Below are 26702 nucleotides of genomic sequence, written 5' to 3' on the forward strand. Positions count from 1 at the left end.
TTTTAATAAATGAATGGCACTGGCCACGTGGCTCAGTTGGTTGGAGCATTGTCCTGCACACCAAAAGGCTGCAGGTTTGATTCCTGAGCAGCACACATACCTAGGTTGTGGGTTCAATCCCAGCTGGAGCACATACAAGAAGCAACTGATCAATGTTTCTCTCTCACAGGGATGATTCTCTCTGTCACGCTCTCTCTCTCTCTCTCCACCCCTCCACCCCCCTCTAAAATCAATTAACATATCCTTGGGTGAGGATTAAAAAAAAATAAAAATAGTCCTAGCCAGTATGGCTCAGTTGGTTGGGCATCAACCCACAAACTGAAAGGTCACCAGTTTGATTCCTGATCAGAGTACTTGCCTGTGTTGTGGGTTCTGTCTCAGGTTAGGGAGTGTACAGAAGGCAACCAGTCAATGTTTCACTCTCACACCAATGTTTCTCTCTCTCTTTCTCCCTCCCTTCCCCTCTCTCTAAAATCAAAACATTAAAATTAAAAAAAATAAAAATATATAAATGAATAAACAAATGAATGCTACACTAAAGGCACATCTAGTTATAGCTCCCTATATTGAAGGAAGGAGTGCCCACTAGGAAGCACAGAAAGCTAATCAACATAGGTGATAGCATACCTGTGTTGGCATCAGAAACAGAATTAGAAACCAGATCGCTAAGACTTGAAGCTCATGCTTTTTCTACCAACATATGCTAAGAATATCATGAAAGTCTGTTTATATATCAAATTCTTATAAATCAAGTCATATTTTAAAAGTACAGAAGGAGCTTGCCACTTAAAAGGAACCCTGAGGTAAACCAATCTATAAAATGAGCAATAATTTTCTAACTCATAATTTGTGAAAATTCAGCTCTGTGACTATGGAGGTAGTAGGTATCAAGGAGAAACCGTTACCTCTGTTTCTGAAAACACAGTGATGCTTCTTTGTGCCCCCTGCTCAGAGGTGGAGGCATTTTCAATATAAACTCCTTGTTGTTGCCCCCTTTTCCAGGATTGGATGGCAAGTACAGTGATCTGTTCCAAAACACCAACCCACCTGCCTCTCTGATTTGAGAGTTGTTGGTGACTTTTTTTTTTGGCCAACTTGGAAACCTCCCAGCACTTTGTTAATTTGACTCTTTGGGGGAAATGGGATCTTCAGTTCAACTCTATAGGGGAAAACAATGATGACTTAGTATGACCTGTCCTGTAAGCTGGTCTCCTTGCTCCCAGTGCTGGGCCATGATTCAGTTCCATGGTGCCTCAGTCTATCACTTCTCTCCATCCTCCCACACACTTTTCCTGGTGCTCTGTGGGGAGAGATAATGGATGGCAGAGGTTCCCTGAGATCTTGCTTTCAGGAGAGGGGAGGCAACAAAGTAGGGGGTGGCCCTGCTCACTGTCAGTGATGAAGTCCCTGTTCTTGAGGGATCAGGTGGTTGAAAGAGCTTCCTGATGGTCTGTGTGACTCTCAGAGTAATGGGTCCCAGGAGTGGAGAACAGCCTGTGGCTTCTCCAATAAAGAGAGGGGCTGCTGAGAACAGGACTTTCAATCCACAGAAAGTGAGGTCCTTGGGGCAGGAGTTTCACCTGCTTTGCATACTGCTGCATGTTCAGTACCTAGACTAGTAGTGACTCAGACATCACTGTTGACTGAAGGAAAGAAAGAATGAGTGAAAGATCATGCTGGCTTCCCACCAGTCATATAAAATAGCTTAGAAGTGACAGACTCTTCTTTGAACCAGTGGTTTCTTCCTGCTCTGAAATCATAGCTCTACCCACTGTACCATGTACCTAGACCAAGCAGACTAAATCCTGGAAGGATTCAAACCTAGAGGTTCAATCCTCTCCCATCACTGTACCATCTATAAACCCCTGGAAGGTAGGGACTTGGAGCTCTGCTTACAACTCTTTTTTTGGTCTCCATACTTGAAATAATCCAACTACGTGCCCTGACTTAGAGTTCAGAAAAAGCTGTCTCTGAGGCCTAGAGCAGTGCTTTGCACAGAGCAGGTTCTAGTAAACACTTGTGGAATGAGAGTGTCTAGGCTGCGTCTTCCAGACTCCTGGGTGGGATAAGGACACAGGGCAGAGAGTGCCAGTCTCAGTGTTTTGTTTATCTTGCCATGTGGTGACAAAGGATCTTAGCTGCCTCAAAGGTTAAGCAAAGAGGAAAATCATACAGCAGGACTCCTGTTGGCTACCACTTAGAAAACACCTGCCCAGCGCCAGACCCTATGCTAATATGCATTACATATTTAACAGGACGTTGGATGGAACTTTTCCTGTGGTCCCAACACTGGCAGTTGGGAGTGCAGGGCTGAGGCAAAGAGGCCTTAAGTCTCCCCAGACTTAAAGAGAGCAACTGAGGTCAGACACCTCCCTCAAGACTTTGCAAAAGGCAGCTGAGCTGGCTCTAGACACCCTGCCTCCTAGCCTTCACTCCAGGCAGCCCCATTCCAGGTCTATGAAACAGAGCAGGAAAGAGGAGGGGTGCTCAGCTGCTGACTGGAGGAGAGATATTTGGCTTCTCCCTCTCTTCTCATGATGGAAAGAAGTGTTTTCTCTCGCCCCTGCCAAGACAAGCAAAAAGGGCACCAAGAAAATTATTCAGAAATATGAGGGCTGCCACCAAGAAAAGGACACTGGTCTTTCCCTCCCAGATAATATTCCACATGCCTTGTTTGCTACTGCCACTAAAATGAGCAGAGCAGATATTTGAGAGAGTTCTTAAGAGAGCTACAGTGACACCTGAGGATTGGGGGTTGGCATATGAGATCTCAGGATTCGTGTCTGCTGCTTCTTGCCCAGCAGGTGGCCACCTGGACCCTGTGGAGCCACAGGTGAGGATGGATAGTAGTGTGGTGTTCTAATGCCCCTCCCCTTCATCCAATTGCCTGTGGGTCTAAGAGAGTATGAAAGAGGAACACAGAGGCCCCCCGTGGCTGCACAAAGGTGGAGGATAGGGAGGAGCTGTGAGGCTACCCGGGCAGCTTCTGGATCAATCAAGGTAATGGTCCCTCACTTCCCCTAGATGGGTGGGAAGGGGCCTGGTCTAAGAAGAGTACAGCTGCCCCTGTCTTAGAGGGTCCACAGTGACTGCCGAACTGTGCAATCAATAGACGGTGGAAGCCAGAGTGAGTGACATCCAAGGCATTTATCTTCTTTCCTCTCCCTGACCCAAAACATCACAGGAGTTGGAACCTAGAAGGTGGCCGGGGCAGAGGTGTCCCAGAGACAGACCACGAATCGCCAGTGCTACTCCAAGGACCAGGGCATGGGGAAGAATCAGCAGTGTATCATGCCTGAAGTCCCCTTTGAGTCATGAGCCTGGCTAACACTGGAGGAGGGAACCTCAAATGAGATGTGGGATTGGTACTTTAAACTAGAGGGACAGAATAATTTTCACAGCAGGAAATCATGGATTCTGTCCAAGATGTCATTAAGGTATGAACTTCAGGTACATGCCCCAGAGAGGGAGGGCAATTCAACATAAGGCTTTTGGAGACAATGAATGAAGAAAGGTAAGACTGTCCTGTATACCATTTTAGTTCAGTTTGCCTAATAAACTACTTACACATAGGTTATAATACTGCACATTTACAGTAGCCATATAAAGTATGATATTCTATCCTCTCTGAAGAGATGAAGAAACTGAGGGCCATGGAAGTAAATAACTTACCAAAAGCCACACAGGAGCAGGTATCAGTGCTCTTAACTTTTGCAGAACATCGATCCCCACTCCTCCCTGTGGACTGAGCTCCAAATGGGTTCAAAGGTACATGCTGTGGAGGATTCAGAGCATGGATTAGGGGCAAGGCAGCAGGAGATTTGTCACTGCACCACTGTTTCACACCTTGGCATTGTGGGCAAATGACTTAATGAGTCTGAGCCTCACTTTCCTCTTCTATAAAATGGGCATGGTGCCTGACATGGAAGTATTGTGAGGATTTGATAGCACTTTTGCATAGGGCCTGGTAGGTAATGCAGGTGTACATTAATACTGATTCTTCCAGCCCTTTTCTTGAGAGCCTAGATTAAGTTACACTCTTCTCCTTTCTCTCCCATAGTATCAGTAAGATCTTGCAGCTGAATCCTTTATGTGCAGCATCCAGCACCTCCCACAAACTTCTTTGCATATGTTTAGTTTCCTTTCCATCTGATTGCATCAACTCCTCCTGATTTAGACCATAAGCTCCTTAAGGGTGGAACCACATTCATACTTCTCTATGATCTAGAGCACCTGGCCCCAAACACATGCCTCTGCTGAGATGCTCGTGTATGAAACAGCTGGGAAAACCCGAGGCCTATGGAGGAGAAAGAAGATGATGCTAATGATACTGATCATAGCATTAACAACTAACTTATTGAGCAAATAATCTGTGTCAGGCATGGTGGTAGGTACTTCAAATGCATTCTCTCATGGACTCCTTCCATCAACCCTGGCTGAAAGGTTTTCTTTGCTGGTGGGTTAGTTGGTTGGTTTTAACTAACATTTATCAAGAGCTTACCATACACACAGGCACTGTTCAAAGTGTATTCAATGTGTATTATTCTATTTAGACTTTACTGCAAATCTATATGATAGACACTAATATGCCCATTTTATAGGTAGAAAAATAGAGGCGAGGACAGGTTAAATAGATTGTTCAAAGTCATGTACCCAGAAAATGAAAGGTCCAAGATTCAGATCCTTGAAATTTATCTTTAAAGCACAGTCTTAACTCCTGTGTACTAGTGATAAACTAGTAACTAAGAGTTAAGTGATTTGCCAAAATGTACATGGTTAATAAATGACAGTTTGGAGATTTGAACTCCCTGGCTCTGGAGTTCAGTCAAGTCCAATGTCTACTTGTAGAAACAAGGCTGCAAAGCAGCAGTTCAAAAATATACCATTTCTTTGTTTCAGTCTGTGGACCTCTTCCATAGAACGAAAAGAGTTCAGGGGGCCCCTTCTAACCACCTGTCAACAGGACAGCCTCTCCTCAGACTCAGATGTGGGCGGCGGAGCAGATGATCCCTGGTTTATCTGAAAGATTCTTCATTTGACCACAGGGCTCCCTGAAATATGATTTAGCTTCTGCATAAGTATTCATGAATTTATGTAAAATAAAGCATTTAGGTCATTCTTTGCTAGAGTTAGTTTAAGGCTCCATTCTTGGACCCAATCAATCTTGTATAGGCTGGCTGATTTCTCCCAAAGAAAAACACAGGCACAATGCTGGATTTTGTCTTGGGAATCACAATGAAATCTATCATTGCCTTCTGAGGAATGGACTGGATAGAAATATACTCATTTATGCACGGAACCTACTCTCCAGGAGACCTGACTCAATAGCAGTTATTTGAATGTTAGTTTTAATGGAGGATCCCCTTATTCTTTCTCTAAATAACTTTTCTTCCATCAACTCTAGAGGGTAAGACTCTGCCCTGCACAATGACATGGATTAAATATAATCTAGATTCTTCTCCCTCAAAAAAAGTCACAGTTCTAGAATTTTTCTTCAATACGTGGAAAATTAATTCATTGCCTTTGCCTTACCAACAAAGTTTTGGTTTAGAAACTGTGCTCATTTGATTATTTAATCAATGACCACAAATATGAGCTTTGTTCTGTTCCCACCTACCTCTAGGCTACCCTATGGGGAACATTCTTCCCTCTGCAGCTCACATGTCCCCCAAATGAGAGCAGCTGGAAACAGGTTATTCCTTCTGAATGGTGGTCTCAGATGATTTACTCCGTGGCATCAAAGTCCTAACATCAGCCTGTTCCCTCTGGTTTGAAACATTAAGTGCTGAAGGCTCAGCCCATAGGACCTGTGTGAGTTCTTATTCCTAAGATGGGAATTCCTCCATGTAAACCTCACAATGAGCCGATGAGGAGGTACTACTGCTGTCCCCATTTTACAAAGTAAGGATTTATTAAGTTTAGGTAGTTTGATTAACTTGACCAAAGTCACTACATAGTGACATGAAGACTTAACCCCAGGTGAGCTGGGACCAGGGCCTGGGAGCACCTCAGGAGTGCAGGGTGATAATCTAGCACAGTTCTCAACCCTAGCTATGGCTTAGAATTGCCTGGGATGCTTTTAAACTATACTGTTGCCCAGGCCCAGCTCAGCCCAATGAAATCAGAATCTCTGGAGATACGACCCCAGCATCGGTATTTATTAAGCTCCCTAGTAACTCTAAAGAGGAGCCAGGCTGAGAACTACTCACCTAGAGGCAAGAACTGAACTCACACCTAGGAGAGTATTTGGATTCAACGTTCCAGAGCTGATGAGAGCTCTAATGGCAACACTAATGTAATGTTTCTGCCACTGCTGTTCTAAAATCCCACAGCTACTTCTGCTCCTCCCTCTGCCCTGGGAGGCCATAGCTCCATCCCCTCTTATCTGGGCTTGTAAACTTTTCACAGCACCCAGCTGCTTACTGATCCACTGTGAATTGTGCCCCTGCACCCACACCCCCTCTCTGTCCCTCCTGTAGGGTTAGTCATTCTTTCTTGTGAGTTCCCACACACTATGATCATCCACCTCAGAGAGTACCTTGGAGAATACTTATCTCATTGTATTGTCACCATCTTTTTTACAAGTGTGCCCTCCCCTTCCCCACCCTGGCCTGGACTGTGAGCTTCACAGGGATGGGGCTGTGTCTGAAGAGTCCCCATGTTCCCACTGTGTACCAAAGCATTTAGCACAGAGGATGGACTCAAACAACATTGGTTGAAAGAATGCATTCAGAAATGAAGAGCTAGATTCTGACATCAGAAATATCTTGGACTTCCGCCAAGATGGAGACGTAGGTGGAGGAAACACCTTGCCTCTGTGCACAACCAAATCTAAGAACAACTATTTTTAACAGCAGTCACAACCAAGCCACACAGAAAATCGACAATACGGAGTCCAAAGGACAACTAGATACTCAGCTGGACCAGTACGAGGAGTGAGGCCAGCAGCGGAGCAGGTTAGCAAGAAAAATTCCCAGGGTGGTGTGCGGTGCACGCAGGCAACTGAGGGCGCTGAGCGCGAGTGAGCTGGCTGCCGGAGCGCACAGGGAAGAGGCGCGGTGGGGTGGTCGGTCCGCGAATTTATGCGCGGTCGTCCGCGAATTTATGCGCGGTCGTCCGCGAATTTACGTGCGGAGAAACCAGTGAGAAGGGAAGCCGGCGGGGCAGCAGGCTCGCACAATTCCGATCTAATAAACAAGCCCCAGGCGTGTACGGGCTGGGCTAGCGGAGAGGACCGCCATTGCTCCCTCTCTGACCACGCCCCCACACACAGCATCACAAACCAGCGACCTGGGTCTCCCCGTCCTGGTAAACAACTAAGGCTTCGCTCCGCTCACTTAACAGCACAAATAGACCAAAAATGGCTCTAGGACAACTCAGAGCCCCAGAACCGATAGATCTAAGTGATGAAGAAATAGCCAGTCTTTCAGATGCACAGTTCAAAACACTGGTTACCAGGATCCTTACAGAACTGGTTGATTTTAGTCACAAATTAGAGAAACATATGGAAGCTAAACTAATTGAAATGAATGGTGATACAAAAGATACCAATAGTAATGGAAAGAAAATTGGGACTCAAATCAAGGGAGTGGACCAGAAGGAAGGAAAAAATGATCAAACAGAAAGGAATGAAGAAATAAGAATTCAGAAAAATGAGGAGAAGATTAGGAACCTCCAGGACATCTTTAAACGTTCCAACATCCGAATTATAGGGGTACCAGAAGGGGGAAAGGCACAGCCACCAGTGGAAAACTTATTTGAACAAATAATAAAGGAGAATTTCCCCAAGATGGCAAAGGAAATAGACTTCCAAGAAATCCAGGAAGCTCAGAGAGTCCCAAAGAAGTTGGACTCAAGAAGGAACACACCAAGGCACATCATAATTACATTAGCCAAGATTAAAATGAAGGAGAGAATCCTAGAAGCAGCAAGAGCTAAGGGGACAGTCACCTACAAAGGAGTTCCCATCAGACTGTCAGCTGATTTCTCAAAAGAGACCTTACAGGCAAGAAGGAGCTGGAAAGAGGTATTCCAAGTCATGAAAACCAAAGATCTACAACCAAGATTGCTTTACCCAGCAAAACTTTCATTTAGAATGGAAGGACAGATAAAGTGCTTCTCAGATAAGACCAAATTCAAGGAGTTCATCATCACCAAGCCCTTATTATATGAAATGTTAAAGGGACTTACCTAAGAAAAAGAAGATAAAAAAGATGAACAGTGAAAGGACAGCAAACTCACAGTTATTAAGAACCACACCTAAAACAAAAGCAAACTAAGAGGACAGCTAGATCAGGAGCAGAACCATAGAAATGAAGATCTCATGGAGGGTTAGCAACAGGGGAGTGGGAGGAGGGGAAGGGGGGAGAAGGTACAGAAAATAAGTAGCATAGACAGTAGATAGAAAATAGATAGGGGGGAGGGTAAGAATAGTAGGGGAAATACAGAATCTAAAGAATTTGAGACATGTGTTCATGAACTAAAGGGGGAAATGGTGGGGGAGGGGTATGCAGGGTGGAGGGGAATGGAGGGGGGAATAGAGCAAATGTAATGGCATAATCAATAAAAAAAAGTTAAAAAAAAAGAAATATCTTTAGAGAAATCTATCTTATCTCCTTCTGTTGCTACAGCCTCTCCTTCCCTTCACCTCCATTTGACACTCTTTCCATTGGAAGCAAAAACCAAAAGTAATTCACCCTTCAAGATATGGCTCGAAAGCCGTCTCCAAAAAGATGATGTCTCTTGGGTTGTCCCCAGCTTGTAATGATCTCTCTTAGTGAATTTTTAGAGTCATTACAGTCTGGATAATTCAGCTGTCAATTGCATTCTTCTGTTACTATCTTCAATAGTTGTTTTTTTTGTGTGTGTGTTTTTAAAATGCTCATAGGTTTGTGTTTTCCCTTACTAACAAGACTGTAAACCTCCTGAATTCATGAACTATCTCTAAGGTGGTAGATTGTTCTGCTGGCTCACTTGTTTGCTGTCCCCTGACATTCCCTGACATTGCTCTGCATGGGCATCACCAGGCACAGTGCTGGCAAAGGCTAGGAACTTAGCAGGACTGTGTTAAATGGAGACATTTGATAACCCTCTTAGCCCAGTGCCCTGAACTTACTAGGTACCCACTAATCATATTTGCTGACTGGGTATGAAATGAAAAAGCAGAGTTCTTATTAAAAGATGTGGTTCTTATGACACACAGAAATTCTCAGAGTAAGCCTTATTTCGGTTTCTTTTTTCCTTTTTGTAAATAGTCACTTGGTTCTGAAGGCAAACAGAAGTCTCAGGGAAAAATCCCTCATCCACTTCCAAATTCCTTCCCTATCAATTTGACACAAAGCCCCTCAACCTTCAGTTCAAATCACTCTGGATTTCATACATACCCATGATTAACTTCAACAAGGCACTGAAGAGAAAAAACAGTGTGTCTGTATACCCACACTTGCTCCTAGGTAGGACTTCTAAATGCGAAATTGGGTCTGCGATTGAATTTCTGAATGAAGGAAATCAATGCCCCAGCCCTCTCAGTGGAGATGCCTCTCTGCTGTATCAGCTGCAAAACACAAGATTCTCTTCTGTGTTGCTGACTGATGATGCAGTAGGGTCCCCCATGGATGGCAGGTTTGGGACCCAAAGACAGCCACATGGCCAAACAGACCGTTGTTTTGTTTTCCTCTGGTGCAGTAAGAGGGGGGCAAAAGAAACAAATGAGCTTGCCTGCCCCAGAAGATCATTGCACCACCCTTTTGGGGCCTGTCGCCCAGCCCCAAATTCCAGGCCCCATATCTGGCCTCACAGCTGCTGTGTCCCCACATACACAGCTGTTGCTAGAGTTCTAATGAGAGGCAGTTAGCAGGGTCAGAAGAAGGGAAGGGCTTCGATGTCCCTAATGAGGAGGCGTGAAGACAGGTGCTCGGCAAAGCTGGTTTTAAAGCAGATGAGTAGAAGGCAGGCAGAGCCAGAAGACAGCGTGTCCCAATGTTAGAATTAGAGGCTATGTATAAAGTATCCTCTGGAACACTACATGTGTGTCTCAAAGCCACCACCAGCCGGGGCTGGTTGCTATCCTTCACCACAGCAGAGGAAAGAGGAAAAGGCATCTTGCTTGGCCAACCCACACCCAGCTCTAGCCACTTGGGCATCACCCCTTTAGCATTCTTTGAAATATAATGGCTGCTGTGGATGTTTCCCTACTACAGGCAGCAGAAGATCTGTAACATCCATGATGCCATGGCTGGGGAGTTCAAGTCAAACTATTTTTGGCAGGAATCTGGGCCAGCAACAGGCCGAGGGGTGGGGGTGGGGGGGCTGAATCCCTGTCTGCAAAAAACTCAAGTCTCTCCCAACACATTTTGCTTCTTAGTAAAGAGTGATGTGCAAACAGGGTTTTAAATCAGTAGTGACTCAGTTTCTCTCTTTTAATGGTGCCTTAAAAGACTTTTGAAATATTGTTGAGGATAAATGCTCTCCAAAGAGGCCCAGCAAGAGAAAAGGGAGGGCTCTGACTTCTGACCCTTGTGTAGCTCCTAAATATGGTTATGTTAAAAACACTAGAAAGAGATTTGAGAGGGGGAAATAACCTAGCTGTTTTCTATATACTGTTTATAATATTGGGGTCACTTGACTACTTGTTCCCAGGGGAGGTGGACCACAGTGATGCTCTGCCTTCTTGTTCCATCTCCACCTGTAAACAAGTGCCCTTTGCAGTCTATTTAGTGCCACGTTCTCCATATTTCCATCGGGGGCTTGGTGGTGGTGGTGGTTTTGCTGTTTGAAATGGCCCCCAAGCATAGAGCTCAAGTGCTACCTAGTGTTCGTGAGCAAAAAAGGCTATGATGCGCCCTGCGGAGAAAATATGTGTGTTAAATGAGCTTTGTTCAGGCATGATCTATGGTGCTGTTGCCGTGTGTTTATTGTTAATTAGTCAACAGCATATATTAAATGAAGTGTCTTTCAACAGAAACACACTTAAAATGAGCTTTCATCAGTTAATGAAAATGTTGTAACCAGAGGCTCACAGAAGCCTAACTCTGTATTTCCCCCATGAGCAATGCTTCAGTATTTACTAATTCAGTGTTTTCAGTGACTTTATAAAACATAACTATTGCAAATCACAAGAATTGATGATACTTTTTGGCATAATTCTGACTACTTAGAATGGTTGTCTATGGCATTTCAAAGCACAGAGCCTGCAGGATAGATGAACAACAAAAAGGAAGGTAGGTAGGAAACTGTGGTATTGCATAGCATGAAGGTGAAGAACATCAGCTGTGGAGGTGGGTGGACCTGTATCTGAGCCCGACTCAGCCACTCTTTTGCTGTCCTAGTTTTCTCTTGCTATGTAACTACCACAGACAATATTGATTATTACCTCTCAGCTTCCATGGATCAAAAGCCTAGCATAACTTAACTGTAGTCAAGGTGTCAGGTGCGGTTGCTGTTTTCTCTGAGGCTCACAGTCCTTTTCCAAATCCAGTGGTTGTTGGCAGAATGACTGTCCTTGCCACTGTAGAACTTGGGGCTTGCTTCTTCCAGGGCAGCAGGAGAGAGTCTCTCACCTCTTTTAAAGGGCTCGCCCATGAAGAATGATTTCCCTTAAAGTCAAGGCTTTAAAAGTCAACCAATTAGGCACCCTAATTATATCTGCAAAATCCCTTCACCTTTCCCTTGTAACATAATCACTGTGGATAACCATTACCACGTTCACATTAGGTGACAGGAAACGGCCTTGCTTACATAAGATGAAGGCAAGGGTGAGTCATCTCCGGATACAAGGAGGCTCTGATTGGGAAAACCAGAATGAGGCTGGGAAATATTTCATTCTTTGGTCCCTGAACTTCCTCTTCTGGGTAGTGCAGGGGAAGGGACAGCACCTTGGACAGCACTAAGGGACTATTGCTTATCTTGCTCCAGGTCAAGGCCACTAAGAGCAGGATTCTCCATCTGGATGGAAGAACCAAAGCCCTACAGGCTTGTGGTTTTCAGCACAGGAGCCCACAGATGGGACTCCACTGTGAAAGAGTAATTGTTCTGTTTAAGCTTCCTGATCAGCAATAGGCTCTGGGGTAGCTGGTGTGCCCAGGGGCCTGGGAGTCGGGCCGAGTGAGAGAGGCCTTAACACTGCCTACCTGCTGCTCAGAGACATGCTCGGGACCCCTTGGAAACCTGTGCTATAGTTCCTGTAGTTGTCCTAGCCCCAGAGTCCTGCTAGCAAGTGATTTCACCTGTACTTATCCTCGAGCCAAGAAAAACTTTACCCATCCGCCTCCCAGCCCTTCTTCCTCCCTTTCCCCTTACTCTCCTCTCTCTGTTTCTTCCTTCTTTCCTCTCATTTCCCAAACAAGCCCAGTAAAGTCCACATCAGGATGCAGAGGAATCAACCTCAAGGTCACCTTCTACCCAGGCCTGGGGCTGCTCTCCTGAGAGCAGACTGTCATGTTCCCTGACACTGTCAAAGAAAGCTAGGAGAATATTTCCCTCCACCTTCCTCCAGACAAGACTCTTTGACTTTCTATCTTTAGATCAATAGTCTCTTCCTTAAAGCTCACCTTGGACTCAGAGAGGACTGTAACTACTGATGGGGGAAACTGAGCAAAATGCCGGCCCATATAGGTCAGCACAGTTGTGATGGGGCCAAGATTCTATTAATTAATTACTTAACTAATAACTAGAACATGACACAGCTGAGGAGTAATTTAGAGTCAACACTACGTTAAATGTTTTGTAGTTGTATTCAATCCTTGCAGTAACCCATGAGGTAGGTACTATTATTATCCACATTATACAGAGGAGTGAAGTGAAAAGTTAGATAACTTTCCCTGGATTGTATCACCAAGCAGTAGCTGAGCTAAGACTCCAAAGTGGTCTGTGTGACCCCTGGTCTGAGCATTAATCACCCTGCTCTATTACCCCACTGTGTGTATGTGGGCTTCTACCCACATTGTTGCTCTTACACTTTGGTTATTGGCAATTTTGTTGTGCAAATGACAAAACTCCCCAATACTCACTTGGTGCCCCCGCCACCCCAGCTATTAGTGCTGCCAGCTATGGCTTGTTTGCCCTCAGGTTGCTCAAGGCATCTTCAATTATGCTCTAGCCAGACCCTCCTGGCTTTGCAGAGGGAGCAGATAACGTACCTGCATATTGGGACAAGCCAATGACACACCTGCATCTCTGGACCAGATGCAAGGCACCAGCAAACTCCAAAGGGAGAGGTGATCTGAAGAATAGGACCCTGTGTTGCCTTCCCAGTCACAGGTTTAAAGACTCTTAACTATACAGCGAGGTATTGCTTTCAATGGTTCAGAGTTTAGACATTGGAAGAATGGAAAACGAGGAATGTGCCTGTGGTTTGTGGAGTATCAGCCAGAGCCTCTGGGAAGTTGGGAACTACCCATGGACCAGGACTCAGGAGACTGGAAGATAGAAAGCCCTTATACTACCTGTAATAATGTAACTAAACTGATAGGGTATGTGGCCTAGAGAAAGGGGCCATTTTGTTTATTTTTTGGATGCTTATCTAACTTGCCAATGGAAACTGAAAAGATTTACTACCCCAGTCCACATGCAGCAAAGCAGTTAAGTGTGCTCTGGCCTCCTCCTTGGGAGCTGTGGGTCAGCATCCTAAGGGCAGGTGACCCTGGAGGAAGCACGTCTCTCTGCTGTCCTCTGATCACCTGACCACCGGTGTGAGGTCCCTCCCTCACTGAAGCCTAGAGGAGGCATTATGTAGAGTTTGCATACTAGTTTCCTTCAGCTGCTGTAACAAATTACAGAAACTTGGTGGCTTAAAAACAGCAGAAATGTATTCTGGAAGCTGAAGTCTGAAACCAAGGTGTCAATGAGGTTGGTACCCACTCAGAGGTTCTGAGGGACAGTCTATTCTATGCCTCTCTCCTAGCTTCTGGCACTTGCCCAAAATCCCTGGTGTCCTTCGGTTCATAGCTGCACCTCTCTTCACATTTGTCTCTGTCATCACATGGTCTTCTTATAAGGACGCCAGGCAGAGGATCCAGGGCCCACGCTGAGTGTAACCGCACCATAACGAACTATTCAATATGTCTGCAAGACTCCATCTCCAAATAAGGTCACATTCTGACATTCTGGGTGGACATGAATTTGGGAGGGGGACTCTATTCAACCCAGGACAGTTTGTCCATGGTCTTTTTGGTAGATACCAAATAACAGGAGGGAAAGGACTTGAGTTCCTCAAGAGGAGGGCTAGAGTAGACCTCTATGCAGGTGGGGAGGTGAGCAGAGAGACTACCCTGGGCAGTGTCCATGTAGACTGAGCCACTGCCCCAGCATCTAAAACAGTTTACAGAAATTAAGCCCAAAGGAGCCAAGACAGACATGCAGAGAACTGAGGCAACTTCCTATATAGCTCAAAACAGAGCAGCCAGCCTTCCCTCTGAAGTGCACCATTTGAATTATCCAGGTAAAAATGCCAGGTAACTCAAATCATCTCACTCCCCACTCCCACCCCCAAGCTAGCCTGAAAAATGGGAAAATGCCTTTATCTCCTTTCATCTCCCCTCTAATCCCCAGAAGGGCTGGGCTCCAGACATGAAACCAGAATGAAGCTCTGTCAGCCTCCCCACTCAGCCACTCCTGGAATAATCCCGGGCAAGAGGGCTTGTGGCAAAGAGTAGAGCAGGGTGGAGTGAACCCTCACGGTCTCCCAAAGCTGCCCTTTCTGCTAGTGGGTACTCACTTCTAAGGCCTTTGGAGAAAGGCTGTGCAGTACTGCATCCAATCTGAACTAAGCAGATTAGTGTCCTTCCAGCAAAAGGTTCTGGGCAGCTGAGCAGAGCACAGTAGCAGGGGGCTGTCATTACAAGACCCAGATAGGGCATAATTAGATGCTCCCTGGAGGGAGCTCCTAATTGAATTACAGGGTGTCCCCTGAACATCAAAGGCAGCCCAGGAACAGACCCTCTGAGGAGCTGGTGCAGAGCAGGTTTCAGGGACACCTAAGCCCACAGGGCTCCATGGATTTCCTCAAAGCGGGAGAGGAAGAAGGCAAACAGAGAGGGGAATGGCAGGCTCCCCTTGGTCCTCATGTTTGAGGGATTAATTCCAGTCCCATGTCCCCTGGGCTTGCTGCAACCTGAAGGTGGTACAGAACCAAAGGACATGCCAGGAATTCACTTCATTCACTCATTCATTCATTCATTCATCAGACATTTTTCTGTGTGTTTCTTTATAATGGGACACAGAGTAACAAACTCTGATAGACATAGGGAGGAACCAGGTGCTGCTGTGGTCTGGGGGTATGGTCTGCCTGGGGACCATTTATGCCTGAGACCAACTTCTACTTATAACTGGTGTGTGGCCCACAAGCCAAAGCACCTTATTCATTCTTATTAAGTCCTGAGTTGACTGTGGGGAAGGCATGTTGCACAATGACTCCAGTTTAAATTCAGTTTAATGATTCCAAACTGCATCCCAACAAAGAGGCAGGGGCTGTGCCTCTGTGTGGTCACAGTCCTCTGTGTTGTTTTGTAACAACTCTCCGACACACTTCTCTTCTCCACCTTACCTGGAACTCCCCGAAGACAGGGACTGTGCCTTTTCTCACTGTGCTTAACCCACAGTATGAGCTCAACAAATGTCTGCTAATTGCATCTTTAACAACTGACGCTTGCTTCCCTGCCTCTGCTCTCCTGTGGCTTCTGGTCTCATTGTCTTGGAGGGCACTCATGGGTTTTCCAGGGGCTGAAACTGAGAACCTCTGCTCTCTCAACGACCCCTCTAACCCTGGATACCTTCGGATACCATAGACACAGCATGAAAGGAGGCCCCATGAATCTCAACACATGGTCCCGAAGCAGCCTTGTCCTATTCCCCAGGAAGCAGGCCAAAGCACCACCTGTTGGTAGTTTCTGACGGTGAAGTGGCACAAACAAGAATCCCTTGTGCACTGGCTTGGGCAAGGGTGGATCTCAGCCTTCAGTCGAGGGTGATGAAACCAGATTTCTGAGCTGGACATTAAAGAATTTACTTGGCCCTTGCCAATTCACTGGGCCTAGTTGCCCCTGAATTAAGAAGAAAGAAGACAACTTTTGATGTTCAGGAAGAAATATGGGATGTGCTCTTAGCTTCTTCCATATGAGAAGAAAGCCTTCTGCTTTCAGCTTCATGACCTTATTCTGAGGCTAAAATATGTAGCACAGTAGAATGATCACATGGTTTAGCATCAGAAGATCTAGGTTTTGTTTTCCTTTTATCCTCATCCAAGGACATGTTTTCCAGTGCTTGTAGAGAGAGAGGAAGAGAGAGACAGAGAAATATCCATGCAAGACAGAAGTATTGATTGGTTGCCTCCTGCTTGCACCCAGACTGAGGACTGAACCCACAACCTCGTCATGTACCCTGACCAGGAATGAAATCTGCAACCTTTTAGCTACAGGAATGTGCTCCAACCAACTGAGCCACACCAGCCAGGGGAGAAGATCTAGATTTTGATACTAGATCTCTTAAAGAGCTCTCTTAAGAGTTCTTAAAAGCTCTGTGTTCTAGGGTCAATTACTTAATATTTCATAGACTCTATTAACTAATCTGAAGGAAATGATAATATTAATCCTAAAGGTATAACAATATCCTTGTACTTTTTATATTTTCATTTAATATTAGAAGTTTTACAATATAAAGAAAATAACAATAATAGTAATATTTCTCCAAGATCTGAACAATAGTGAAGCCCAGGTAACCAATGCTGTGCCCTATATTCTGATATATTCTTTACAGGGGTATCCCACCCACAGCCTGCAGGCTGCATTTGGCTCAGGATGGCTATGAATGCAGCCCAACACAAAACTGTAAATTTACTTAAAACCTTTTCTTTGCTCATCAGTTTTCATTAGTGTTGCTGTATTTAATGTGTGGCACAACTCTTCTTCCAGTGCAGCCCAGAGACACCAAAAGGTTGCACACCCCTGTGAGTCTATAACATTATGATCCCTCATGGGGTCACTCTCATCAAAACAACTTTTAGCAATTAGAGCTTAGTATTTTTAAAGCATTTTACAGCAGTTAGTTCCTTTGAAAGTTGGCCCTTGGTTATGTTCTCTCTACTCCAATAGTCCACGCAGGTTAATTAAAGTGTCATTTCCCTATGCTTTGGTTATATTAACTGACTATAGTAACACTAGTTATCTTTCTGTTTTATGAAAAAATGGAAGTCCAATTAATTTTCAGCTAGTAATCTTCTAAAACATGGGCTCCATGAAGAGAGGCAGATAATTTAAATGGCCTGCATCAGGGATCTGGTTGGGAACCACTGGTCAACTTTATGAAACTCACTAGGTCAGTAGGGGTTCTAGAAGATTCTGGTCTAATAAGAACATTATCTGCTTTGTGTGTCCAATGGGAATTTATATCCTTGTGGATTCACTCGGGGAATAGAAGAAGGTTCTGTATCATGCAGGATGAGGAAAAGTGTGATTCAATGAGTTTTTCCCATTAGGATTAGGCCAGTACTGGAGAGATAGTGGCAACTTCATGCTAATGAGGGAGACTCCTAGTTTCTTTACCCCACAAAGTTCTTTCCATCTCTCATCCCCAGACTAGCACTGACATTTGGCCTTTTCTTTTCACATCCACAGTTGAGCCCAGATACAGTCTCAACCATCCTTTCCAAGATGGCCCCATGGACATCTACTACTAACTGACTGGAGCTGACCTAGGAGGAGCCCTATTGTAACTCCAGCCCTGTGCCCTGGCACCTGACAGTCACACACTGTGCCACCTGCAGATGAGAATGCTCTGGCTTCCGGGGAGTTCCTGGAAAGGCATCAAGTTACAGCTCCAAAGATAAAAATGGGGTGCCTGCTGGCTCTGTTGGAGTCCAGCTGACCAGCTGTCCAGCAGGGGAGGGGAGAGGCAGGAAAAGCTGTCATTCTATCCCTGGCTAGCATGAGTGGCAAGGAAGCTTTCTGCCTCTATCTGGAACACAGACTGCTCCGGAAACTCAAACCCAGAAAGAGGCTTTGATAGTGACTCAGTACCCAAATAGTGCACCTGAAGATGACAGCAGATTATCTTATGACGCTAGTATCTTGGAAAGGACAAAGCAGAGGAGGGTAAGCGGGGGGGGGGGGGGGGGGATGACCCTGGCAGCTTTGAGATTTGTGTCCCTGAGCATCAGGCTCTGAGAATGTTTTCTGCTGACCTGGGCAGAAACCAGCTTAATCTTGGCTGCTGAATCAGTGGTCAGCTTGATGAATCTGATGGGGCTGGGGGCTTGAGAGGTGGCTATTTCTCCCATGCTCCAGCCTACTGCCTCAGCACAGACCCCTATAAAAACAACGCTCTCCCTGTGGCACTGCAAACCGTATGTACTATGTCAGTTTCGAAGTGACAGACTGTCTCACCTGGGACTTCCTTCTAAGTGACATGCCCACCACTTACTCAACTGTTTAGGTAGCTTACCATGGAATCCCCATGGCAACTCCACTTTTCCACCCTACCGTCCAGTATGACTGATTACTGTTGGGGTAGGAGTGGGGATGGGGAGCTGCTTAGTTTGATATAGGGCATCCAACAATTATCTGGCCAGTGGCCTTCATGTGGCCAAGTTATAGAAATAATGGTGTGGATTGGGTGGGTATCAGATTCTCTCTCATGAGAATCTGAGCTGGAAGAATAGAAATATCTCTCCAGGCAGGAGTTGAAAGCATATATGGAGGGAAGAGCCATAAGATAGGACTACTGGGCCAACAGGTATCACTGCAAGCTGGAGGCTATACAGGAGAAGGCCACAGAGAGTAGCGGAGACGCCAGGAGGCAGAGACCATGGGACCTAGCAGAGCCTGCTCAGCCTCTGAGGGTTCTCCGGTACCAGTTTCAGTCTATGCTGGATCCTCACAACTCGACCTTCTTGCCTTAACATCCAGTCAGGCAAACACTTTATGGTGAAGGAGAAAAGCACCACAGCGCATGGTTTGTTTCCAGGGAGGCACTGGTCTTCTTGGTATTATCATGATGCTAGTTCTTTCTGTGGAAATGATAGGCTTTCTTAAGTGATACGCGGCTGACTCTTGATCACTCAGGGAATGTGTGGATCAGATGGCAGACAGAAGGCAACCCAACTACAGGTGCCAACAGTGTGAAGAAAGGGGATGCGGGGACTGGGATAAGAATAAAAAAGGAGACAGTACTAACAGAAACAGGAAGGGGAGGTAATGAGTGTGAGCAGGAGTAGAAGTCACAGCACCAACATCCACAGCACCTGTAGCATGCACAGCAGAGGAAGAAACAATGCAGCAGAAGACATTCAGAAGAGAGAGCAAGTTAAGAGAAGGGTATACAGACAGAAGGTAAAGTATGAGGAGGGAACTTGAGATTGGCAGATATGAAGGTCTGCAGATGAGAATGCTCTGGTTAGCCCTAGTGACGGTGGCACAGTACACCCTATGGCACCACAGCCCTGCAAGAGAGGGTCAGGTGGTAGGGGCTTCATAAGGAGAACTCATATGAATCACACAAGGAGAAAACCAAAAGGACAACAAAGCAAGACCAGGAGCTCTGGAGAAAGATGGAGTACTAGGGAGAATTGGCAGTATTGTCATCCATAATCCACAAGATGTTCTGCTGCCATATGCTGAGTATTATGTTACTGTCACGATGTTACTCATTCTCAAAACAGCAACGAATGAACACACAACAGAGTGTTGTATGTATCATAAACAACTGGTTTTATGAAACCCAACAACCAAGTGGTAAATGAGCTGGGCTCAGGCAGGGACAGGTTAACCAGGTTGTATCCAGGTAGGTATGCTGACCCATAGCTAGAATGGGTCAGCATGGTGCCACATCAATAGCTGAACTTAAATATAGACACATACCTATGGATGACTCAGTTTTCATAAAGGCAAATTCTTCCCTAACAGATGAGTTTCACTTTCAACTCTACTTTCTTCTATATGTATCCAGGTAACTTCCTATTTGGTCACCGGGTAGGTGGTAGGGGTGGGAATGTAATTCCTATGAATGATAACTGGCCTGCCACCTGAGAATGTTTATATCATATGCTTTCCTTCATGGTCACTTAGCAACTCTCAAAGTATTTGATTCCTCCCAAATGCTTCTGGACTGTGCAGAATTTAAATATAGGAACTTGTGTATCTGCACATCAAGGAGTCCCCTCTCTCCAACTCTCAAGTATATACTACTGGCTCTCTGCCAGGGCTTTCTCTTGGGTTCTAGAAGCACAATTTAGTTTCTCTTTTTAAAAATAACAAGAAAACTACACCTTGAATAAACCGAAGCCCACAGCTCTGAATTTCCACTGTCTTCCCTACAGAGCTGACGGGGACACAGCCCCCGTCAAGGTGGAGAGGGAATGAGTACTCAGACACCACCCAAACACACCTGGGAGACTGATGAAAGCCTGGACAACAAGGACGAGTCCTCCCCACTCACCTGCCTCACTTTGCCCAGTGTCCCTTTCTGTCACTCATGTGAGTGAATGAGGAAGTTTGACCTTAGGAGCCGGAAGTCAAGACAAAATAAGCAAAGCTATGGCAGAGCTCCATCGGTTCCCCTTTATTATTACTTCCTGAAGTCCAAACGAGCACCTCTCCAAGTAGTATGCAGGGGAGCCTGCTCCGAGGATCAGACTGTTTCATTTTCTGACTGGCCAGTCATGTGGTCATCTCCAATCACAATGTGCCTTTCTCCCGAGACCAACCTACATTGTGCCTTGTAGACTCTCCAACTCTGAGACTCTCCAACTCTCAGAGAACACTGAGTTTTCTGGAGAATGAATTAATATGAGAAGACCGGGGGCAGACACATTGGATGCTCTACTGTCTATGGTCCCTGACCAAGTCAGGTAGAGGGGGTGGTGCCTCATCCAGTGTTGCCAAGGGATACTGCACCCTTGGGCCTAAAACAAACTAACTGGAAAGGCTCTGGACTTGTGGTGATTTTTGCAGACATGTGAGGTTTAAGTAGATTTGGGGTGCTTTATGGACTTTGGAGTTGGAATATGTCCTTCTTTGATACAATCTTTGGCAATTTCAATAACTGAGAAGAAAACAAAAAAACCCATCAGGACGTGGGAACTTTCTGGGCACAACATCCAAAGCTCTGCTAAAAATGCTACATAGCCTTCAATCAATCACTGCTTTGGACCCAAAAGGGGGAGAAGTGTCGAGCAGCCGACTTGAAATGTTCCACAGTGCTGTTAAGTTCCCCCCATTCAACAATGGGCTTAGCTATGGATTCTCTTCTTCAGGACAACTCTAAGCCAAACACATAGTTCCACTATGAAGCCATGGGTCCTGGTGACTGACTGTTTACCTAAAGCTGAGGAGAGATCTTGTTATTGGAACTCAGGCACTGAAGACAGAGGTGAAGAACAAGGGAGGGATGCCAGTCCTTGGAGAATTATCACTATGTCCACTGACTCCCACCCTCACTAAGCTTGCTGTTTGTGACTCTGGAGGCAAATCATCTCCCTGTGTGGCAGGGAAGAGACTATCCTAACACTTGGCTGAGCCAAAAGAAAAGGAAAGAAAAGCCTACTGTGCTTTAGACAAAGCAGAGAATGTTCAAATCGTGTCCTGGAGCACTCCAGATCTTTATAGACTTTGATGGAAAGATTCCTAAGGGTTGAAACTTCAAGGAGAAAATACTCCTGGATTTGGCCTGCATCATTTTGGGAAAATTTTTCATAATTTCATAGAACAAGGTCTTGTCTGCAGTTTCCCAGCACTGCCTGAAAGATGTCCCAGCTATGCCTGCCACATTTTCTCAGTAAAAGATTGCCAACAGAAAGTTTTTATTTTTAAAATTTCCATGGGCTCAACATTTTCCTTCTTGAACAGTCTCAAGGTGAACCGAGAGATTTAAAATAGTTCATAATATATTCTTAGTGTTAGTTAACATATTAGTCACATAGTATTCTTGGATTTGTATTTTCAGTGTCTTCCATACAAGAATTTCCATATTCTTTCCAAAGTTAACATGTTTCTGGTGGGTTAAAATAAAATAGAAAAGTCCAAAGAGGTAGGGGAGATATTAAATTGGTAGCCTTCAAAAACTCCTTTCCAGCACTAACTTTCTTTCGTATATAGCTGTATGATCTTGGATAAATCATTCTCCCTCTCTGGATTTCAGCTTCGTAATTTGTATAAAAAAAAAAAAAAAAAAGCTGTCAGATACCTTCCAGCTTGAACAGTCTAATTTTGTTGGAAAATCTGTGGCATAGCTACTGCTCCCTTCTTCTTCGAAAGTGGCCCATGCTATTTAATTACAGCAGACCTTGGCATTTGCATATTTGACATCTGTGGCTTTGACTATTCCCAGAGACCCCAAAGGTCCATGAGCTGCAGTAATCTGTTATTTTGCAGAGACGTGCTGTGAGCAGGGGATACAGGAGCCAGTCACGTGTTTAGTGAGAGAGATTAACGTGCTGGCAGAACCCACGCCTCCCTGAGGTTTTGCTGTGTCTGCAGTAGGCTCAAAGGCCACGATTCTCGTAATGTACTGTAGTGGTAGTCGTAAAGGTTGGGGATTCTTCCAGATCACAAAGACACAATAGTATCCCTCTCAAATGCCAAGAGTTTATTGTAACGTGAGTTTAAAGTAATCATGTACCCACCCCCAGCCACCTACTTCACTACTACCTCCTAACGGAGGTGACTTTAAAGACTTTAGTGGCATTGTACACACAGCAAGGAGATTTTATTCCTTTTCTATTGAACTTATCACTACCGTACCACTTCTCCCACGTGTTTTGATTTGTCTGTATGTCTGTGTCCTCTCCATCATCAAGATCCTTGAGAGCTGAGATGCCAGCTTGTCTTATTTATTATCTGTATCTCCCAAGTACCTAGTACGCAGCAGATAATTAGTGAATGTCTACTGAGTGACTGAGCACCTTCTATGAGCAGGCATTTTGCTAACAGTGCATTTTCTTCACATCTGTATGTAATACTTAATTATACCCCTGCAAGATAGATATTATTCCTCCTATCATTCCAATAAAACATCTGGGACTCAGACAAGTGAAGTGACTTGCTCAATATGATACAGCTGGTCAGTGATGGATTCACATCTGTCTGTCAGACTCCAAAGTCCATGTCCTTCCATCTTACCATCTTTGAAGAAGTAAAGCATAAAACCAAATAAGTGAATTCACAGACCCAATATTATTGGTGGAGCACAGGCCTGGCTTCAACCTGGATAGATTTAGAGGAGTGTGGTGAGGACAAAACTGACAATGTTGCCAGGCCCGGTAGCTACATAAAATTAAGCCACATAAAGAGGGAGGGATGAGAAAGTGGACTTGTTGCAGGCATCACACAGCTTCTGTCTAAGAACCTGAGGCTGTTGATTTCAGTTTGTAGACTGGTACTGCAATTAGCAGGGTCTCAGATAAGAGCTAGGTTCTAGCTTAGCTGGGGTTGCATTGGACCTGGAACTGGAAATTTCAGTAGGAAGTGGAAAGCAAGCACTCATGATTCAATTAAGCAAGTCATTTGAAAAGTCACATTCCTTCCTGAGGCTCATGGTTTGCTTGAGAGATTTGGAGCCTTTCAACTCTAAGGTGGGAACAGCAGTATTGCAAGCTTGTTAGAAATGCAGAATCTCCAGCCCTACTCTAGGCATTTTGAAACATAATTTGCATTCTAGCAAGGTCCCTGGGTGGTTCATCAGCACACTAAAATCTGAGAAACACCACTCTAAAGAGATGCTAAAGTCCTTGCTGGCTCTAATATTTTAATCTTTTATGAGTTTACACTGGGAATCTCCATGGCAGTCAAAAAACTAGCATGCTTATTAATGAGGGTCACATAGAAATCCAAGTAACATGATCACTTCAATGAGGTCTTCTGAGGATTATTGTTAATGCATCGACATTACTATTAATGGCCTTATTTACTAAGCACATACCATGTACAAGGAACCTTGCATACAATATCTTGAATCATCATAACAGTCCTGCAAGAGAAACATTATTATCCCCATTTTGCCAATGAGAAAATAATCTCATAAATTAATAAAATCCCCCCAAACTACATGGATAAATAAATAGCAGAGAGAACTTAGATTTCATGGTTTTTCTGCTACATCATACTGCTGCAATAAAATTACAATTTAAAATGTCAAGGCCTGGCTGGTGTGGCTCAGTTGGTTGGGCACTGTCCCACAAACAAAAAGGTTGACAGTTCAATTCCTGGTCAGGGCACATGCTTAGCAGGCTCAGTCCCCAGATGGGGCATGTACAGCAGGCAGTCAATCAATGTTTCTCTCTCTTATCAGTGTTTCTCTTGCTCTCTTTCTCCCTCCCCTCCCCTCCCCTCTCTCTAAAATATAAAAAAAAAATTTAAATTAAGTATCAAGCACAGGGCTGCGATGTGAGGAGAGACTAGCAGGTTTGGGACTCATTCCTCTGCCAAGAGGACCAAAGGGGCAGTCTAAGTCTACAGAAGTCTAGAAAATTATGCACAGGAACAAATGGGAACCCAAACTTGTTCACTAAACCCTAGGATACCTGGACCAGAATCTCAAATCTGTTGATATATGCTTAGAACCAATATCACCCAGAAGCTGACTTATGTTTTCAAGCTGAAAACATAAATAGGAAGGTTTAACATATTCACAGGTCCTAGATGCACAACTGATTATTAATGGGACAGAGAAATTGGGAGCCAGGCCTCCATCTCCCAAAAACTACCCCTCAGTGCCCTTAGTAGACAGGTACTGAATTGGAGGAACCACAAGACTATCAAATTATGGCCAATACTGTGGTCTTGATGTCATTTAATGCCCAACAATAACCTCTTAGATACTGACATTGCCATAAATGCGTAAGAAATTTCAGTATGTCTTCCCAGGGAGGGCCTGTCCTTCATTCACATGTATAAACCCTCTCCCCCAAAGCACATATAAATGGACAGTATTCTCTAGAAGTCACATGTTTTTATTTATGCTAACAAATGACTATCTTTACCAGTAAAGTGACTAAACAGAGCTTTCATAAATCAACTCGTCAATGGCTATTTCCCTTCAGGAAACAACATTCCCTACCCCACCTTTGGCTAGTGCAAATATGACCTACAGTGAGTGGCCTATGTCAGTGGTACAGAAAATCCTAGGGCTGGGAGGAGCTGCGAAAAGATCCGACCCTGCCTCTAGGCATGCAAAGTGTTGTTATTCCCACTTTACAGATGAGACAGTTTGCTTCTAGAGTGAAGACTAAATGACTTGCCCAAAGTCACATTATTAGGAAGAAACTGAGGAAGGCCAAGAACAGTATTCCAGGGATGACCCACTAAGCTCTGTTGTCAGCAGAACCCAACCCCTTCTGAGCTCTGTCCCAAGGCTGGACCTGGGAAGAGGCTCTTCTGTGACATCTCTCCCTTGGTTCTATGGACACCCTGTTCCATGACTTCCTTTGCGCTTCTGGAAGTGGTATGTTTCCATTTCCCACAGAAAGTGTTTTCAGCAGGTTCTCGGAGCAGTTTGACATCCCCCCTTCCTATAGAGTCCTCTTTTGCTCTTCACACCTTCTCCTGCTACTGCATATTGCTTGTGGCCACAAGCAGGAATTCAGAGACAAGGTTCTCCTTTCTCATCCCCATCCTTCTTGGCCACCCTGGAAGGTCTACCCTCCCATAAACTGAAGGTCCTGGAGAAAGTCATTCTGCTTTCTTCTTCACAGCTATCTCTCTGAAAAGGGACAGAACACCCAGTGCAAGGAGTTTCCATGGGGAGAGTTACTGAAACAATAGACATGTGACACCCACAGCATAAGGAGGACTAAATGGGGCAGTAACCTGAAAACTATCTCAGGAGAATTCCGGACTGTGAAAAGAGATAACCACAAAGATAACCACAAAGATAAATTGTGGTATTTCATCCCACAATTCTTAGGAGGCTTCTCATTCACTGCTTAGCCAGATTTTGGAGCTTAGACCTGTGACTAAAGACAGGTGGCTGCTGCCCTGGGAGCTCTGCTCCTCCAACACACATCCAGTACCCAGGCCGGCCTGACCCATCTCACCTAGACCAGGCAAGCCTCATAAGATAGGCCATGGGCATTTAAACAAGTTGCCAAGTTTCCATCAATTTTGCAATTTCCAAATTGAAAGAGAGGTACCTCAAATCTGGTTACATAATACAACTGCAATATGGCACTGAAAAAAAAAAAAGGCAATGCCACTTGCTTTCTTGAGGATGTCCTGACTGGGCTACTGCTGTCTCAGAGTGCAAAGGATTTGCTTCAATGCTCATCTAAGCCCTTGGCATGAGGAGAGGAGGAAGGAGAGACCCAAACAGTCTCCTAGCTTTTACTTAGTCAAAAGAATTCTTCAAAATCTGATATCAATGCCCTGGCTGGTATAGCTCAGTGGATTGAGCACGGGCCTGTGAACCAGAGGATCGCGGTTCGATTCCCAGTCAGGGCACATGCCTGGGTTGCCGGCAGGTTCCCTGCAGGCCAGTTCCCTGCAGAGGCAACAGGCCAGTTCCCTAGAGGCAACCATACATTGATGTTTCTCTCCCTTTCTCCTTCCCCTCTAAAGATAAATAAATAAATAAATAAAATCTTAAAAAAAAATCTGATATCAAAACTTCTGTCACCCCACACTCCACCAGCCATCATGTTGAGTTTCAGTAGATAAGAATCTGTGTCCTTAGATCCTGTCACTGGATTCTTTGCCCAGAAACAATTTTGAGTGAGAAAACTG

The 26702-nt window shown here is 44.9% G+C and overlaps 1 protein-coding gene across 4 annotated transcripts in view; it reads right to left on the reverse strand.

The window, feature by feature from the left end:
• The window catches only part of SLC8A3 (solute carrier family 8 member A3), a 127287-nt gene that overhangs the window by 79846 nt on the left and 20739 nt on the right, over nt 1-26702 (reverse strand). The window contains exon 2 of one of the 4 annotated variants that reach the window (XM_037127302.2): nt 23905-23952. The exons of the other annotated variants lie outside the window; for them this stretch is intronic. Coding sequence (XP_036983197.1) covers nt 23905-23925 — 21 coding nt within the window. The 5' untranslated portion in view covers nt 23926-23952. The remainder of the gene's footprint in view (nt 1-23904; nt 23953-26702) is intronic. 4 annotated transcript variants of the gene reach the window in all.

This window comes from Artibeus jamaicensis, unplaced genomic scaffold (genome assembly GCF_021234435.1).
Source record: "Artibeus jamaicensis isolate MK-2021 breed Jamaican fruit bat unplaced genomic scaffold, CSHL_Jam_final contig_851, whole genome shotgun sequence".
In the NCBI taxonomy this organism is placed as follows: Eukaryota; Metazoa; Chordata; class Mammalia; order Chiroptera; family Phyllostomidae; genus Artibeus; species Artibeus jamaicensis.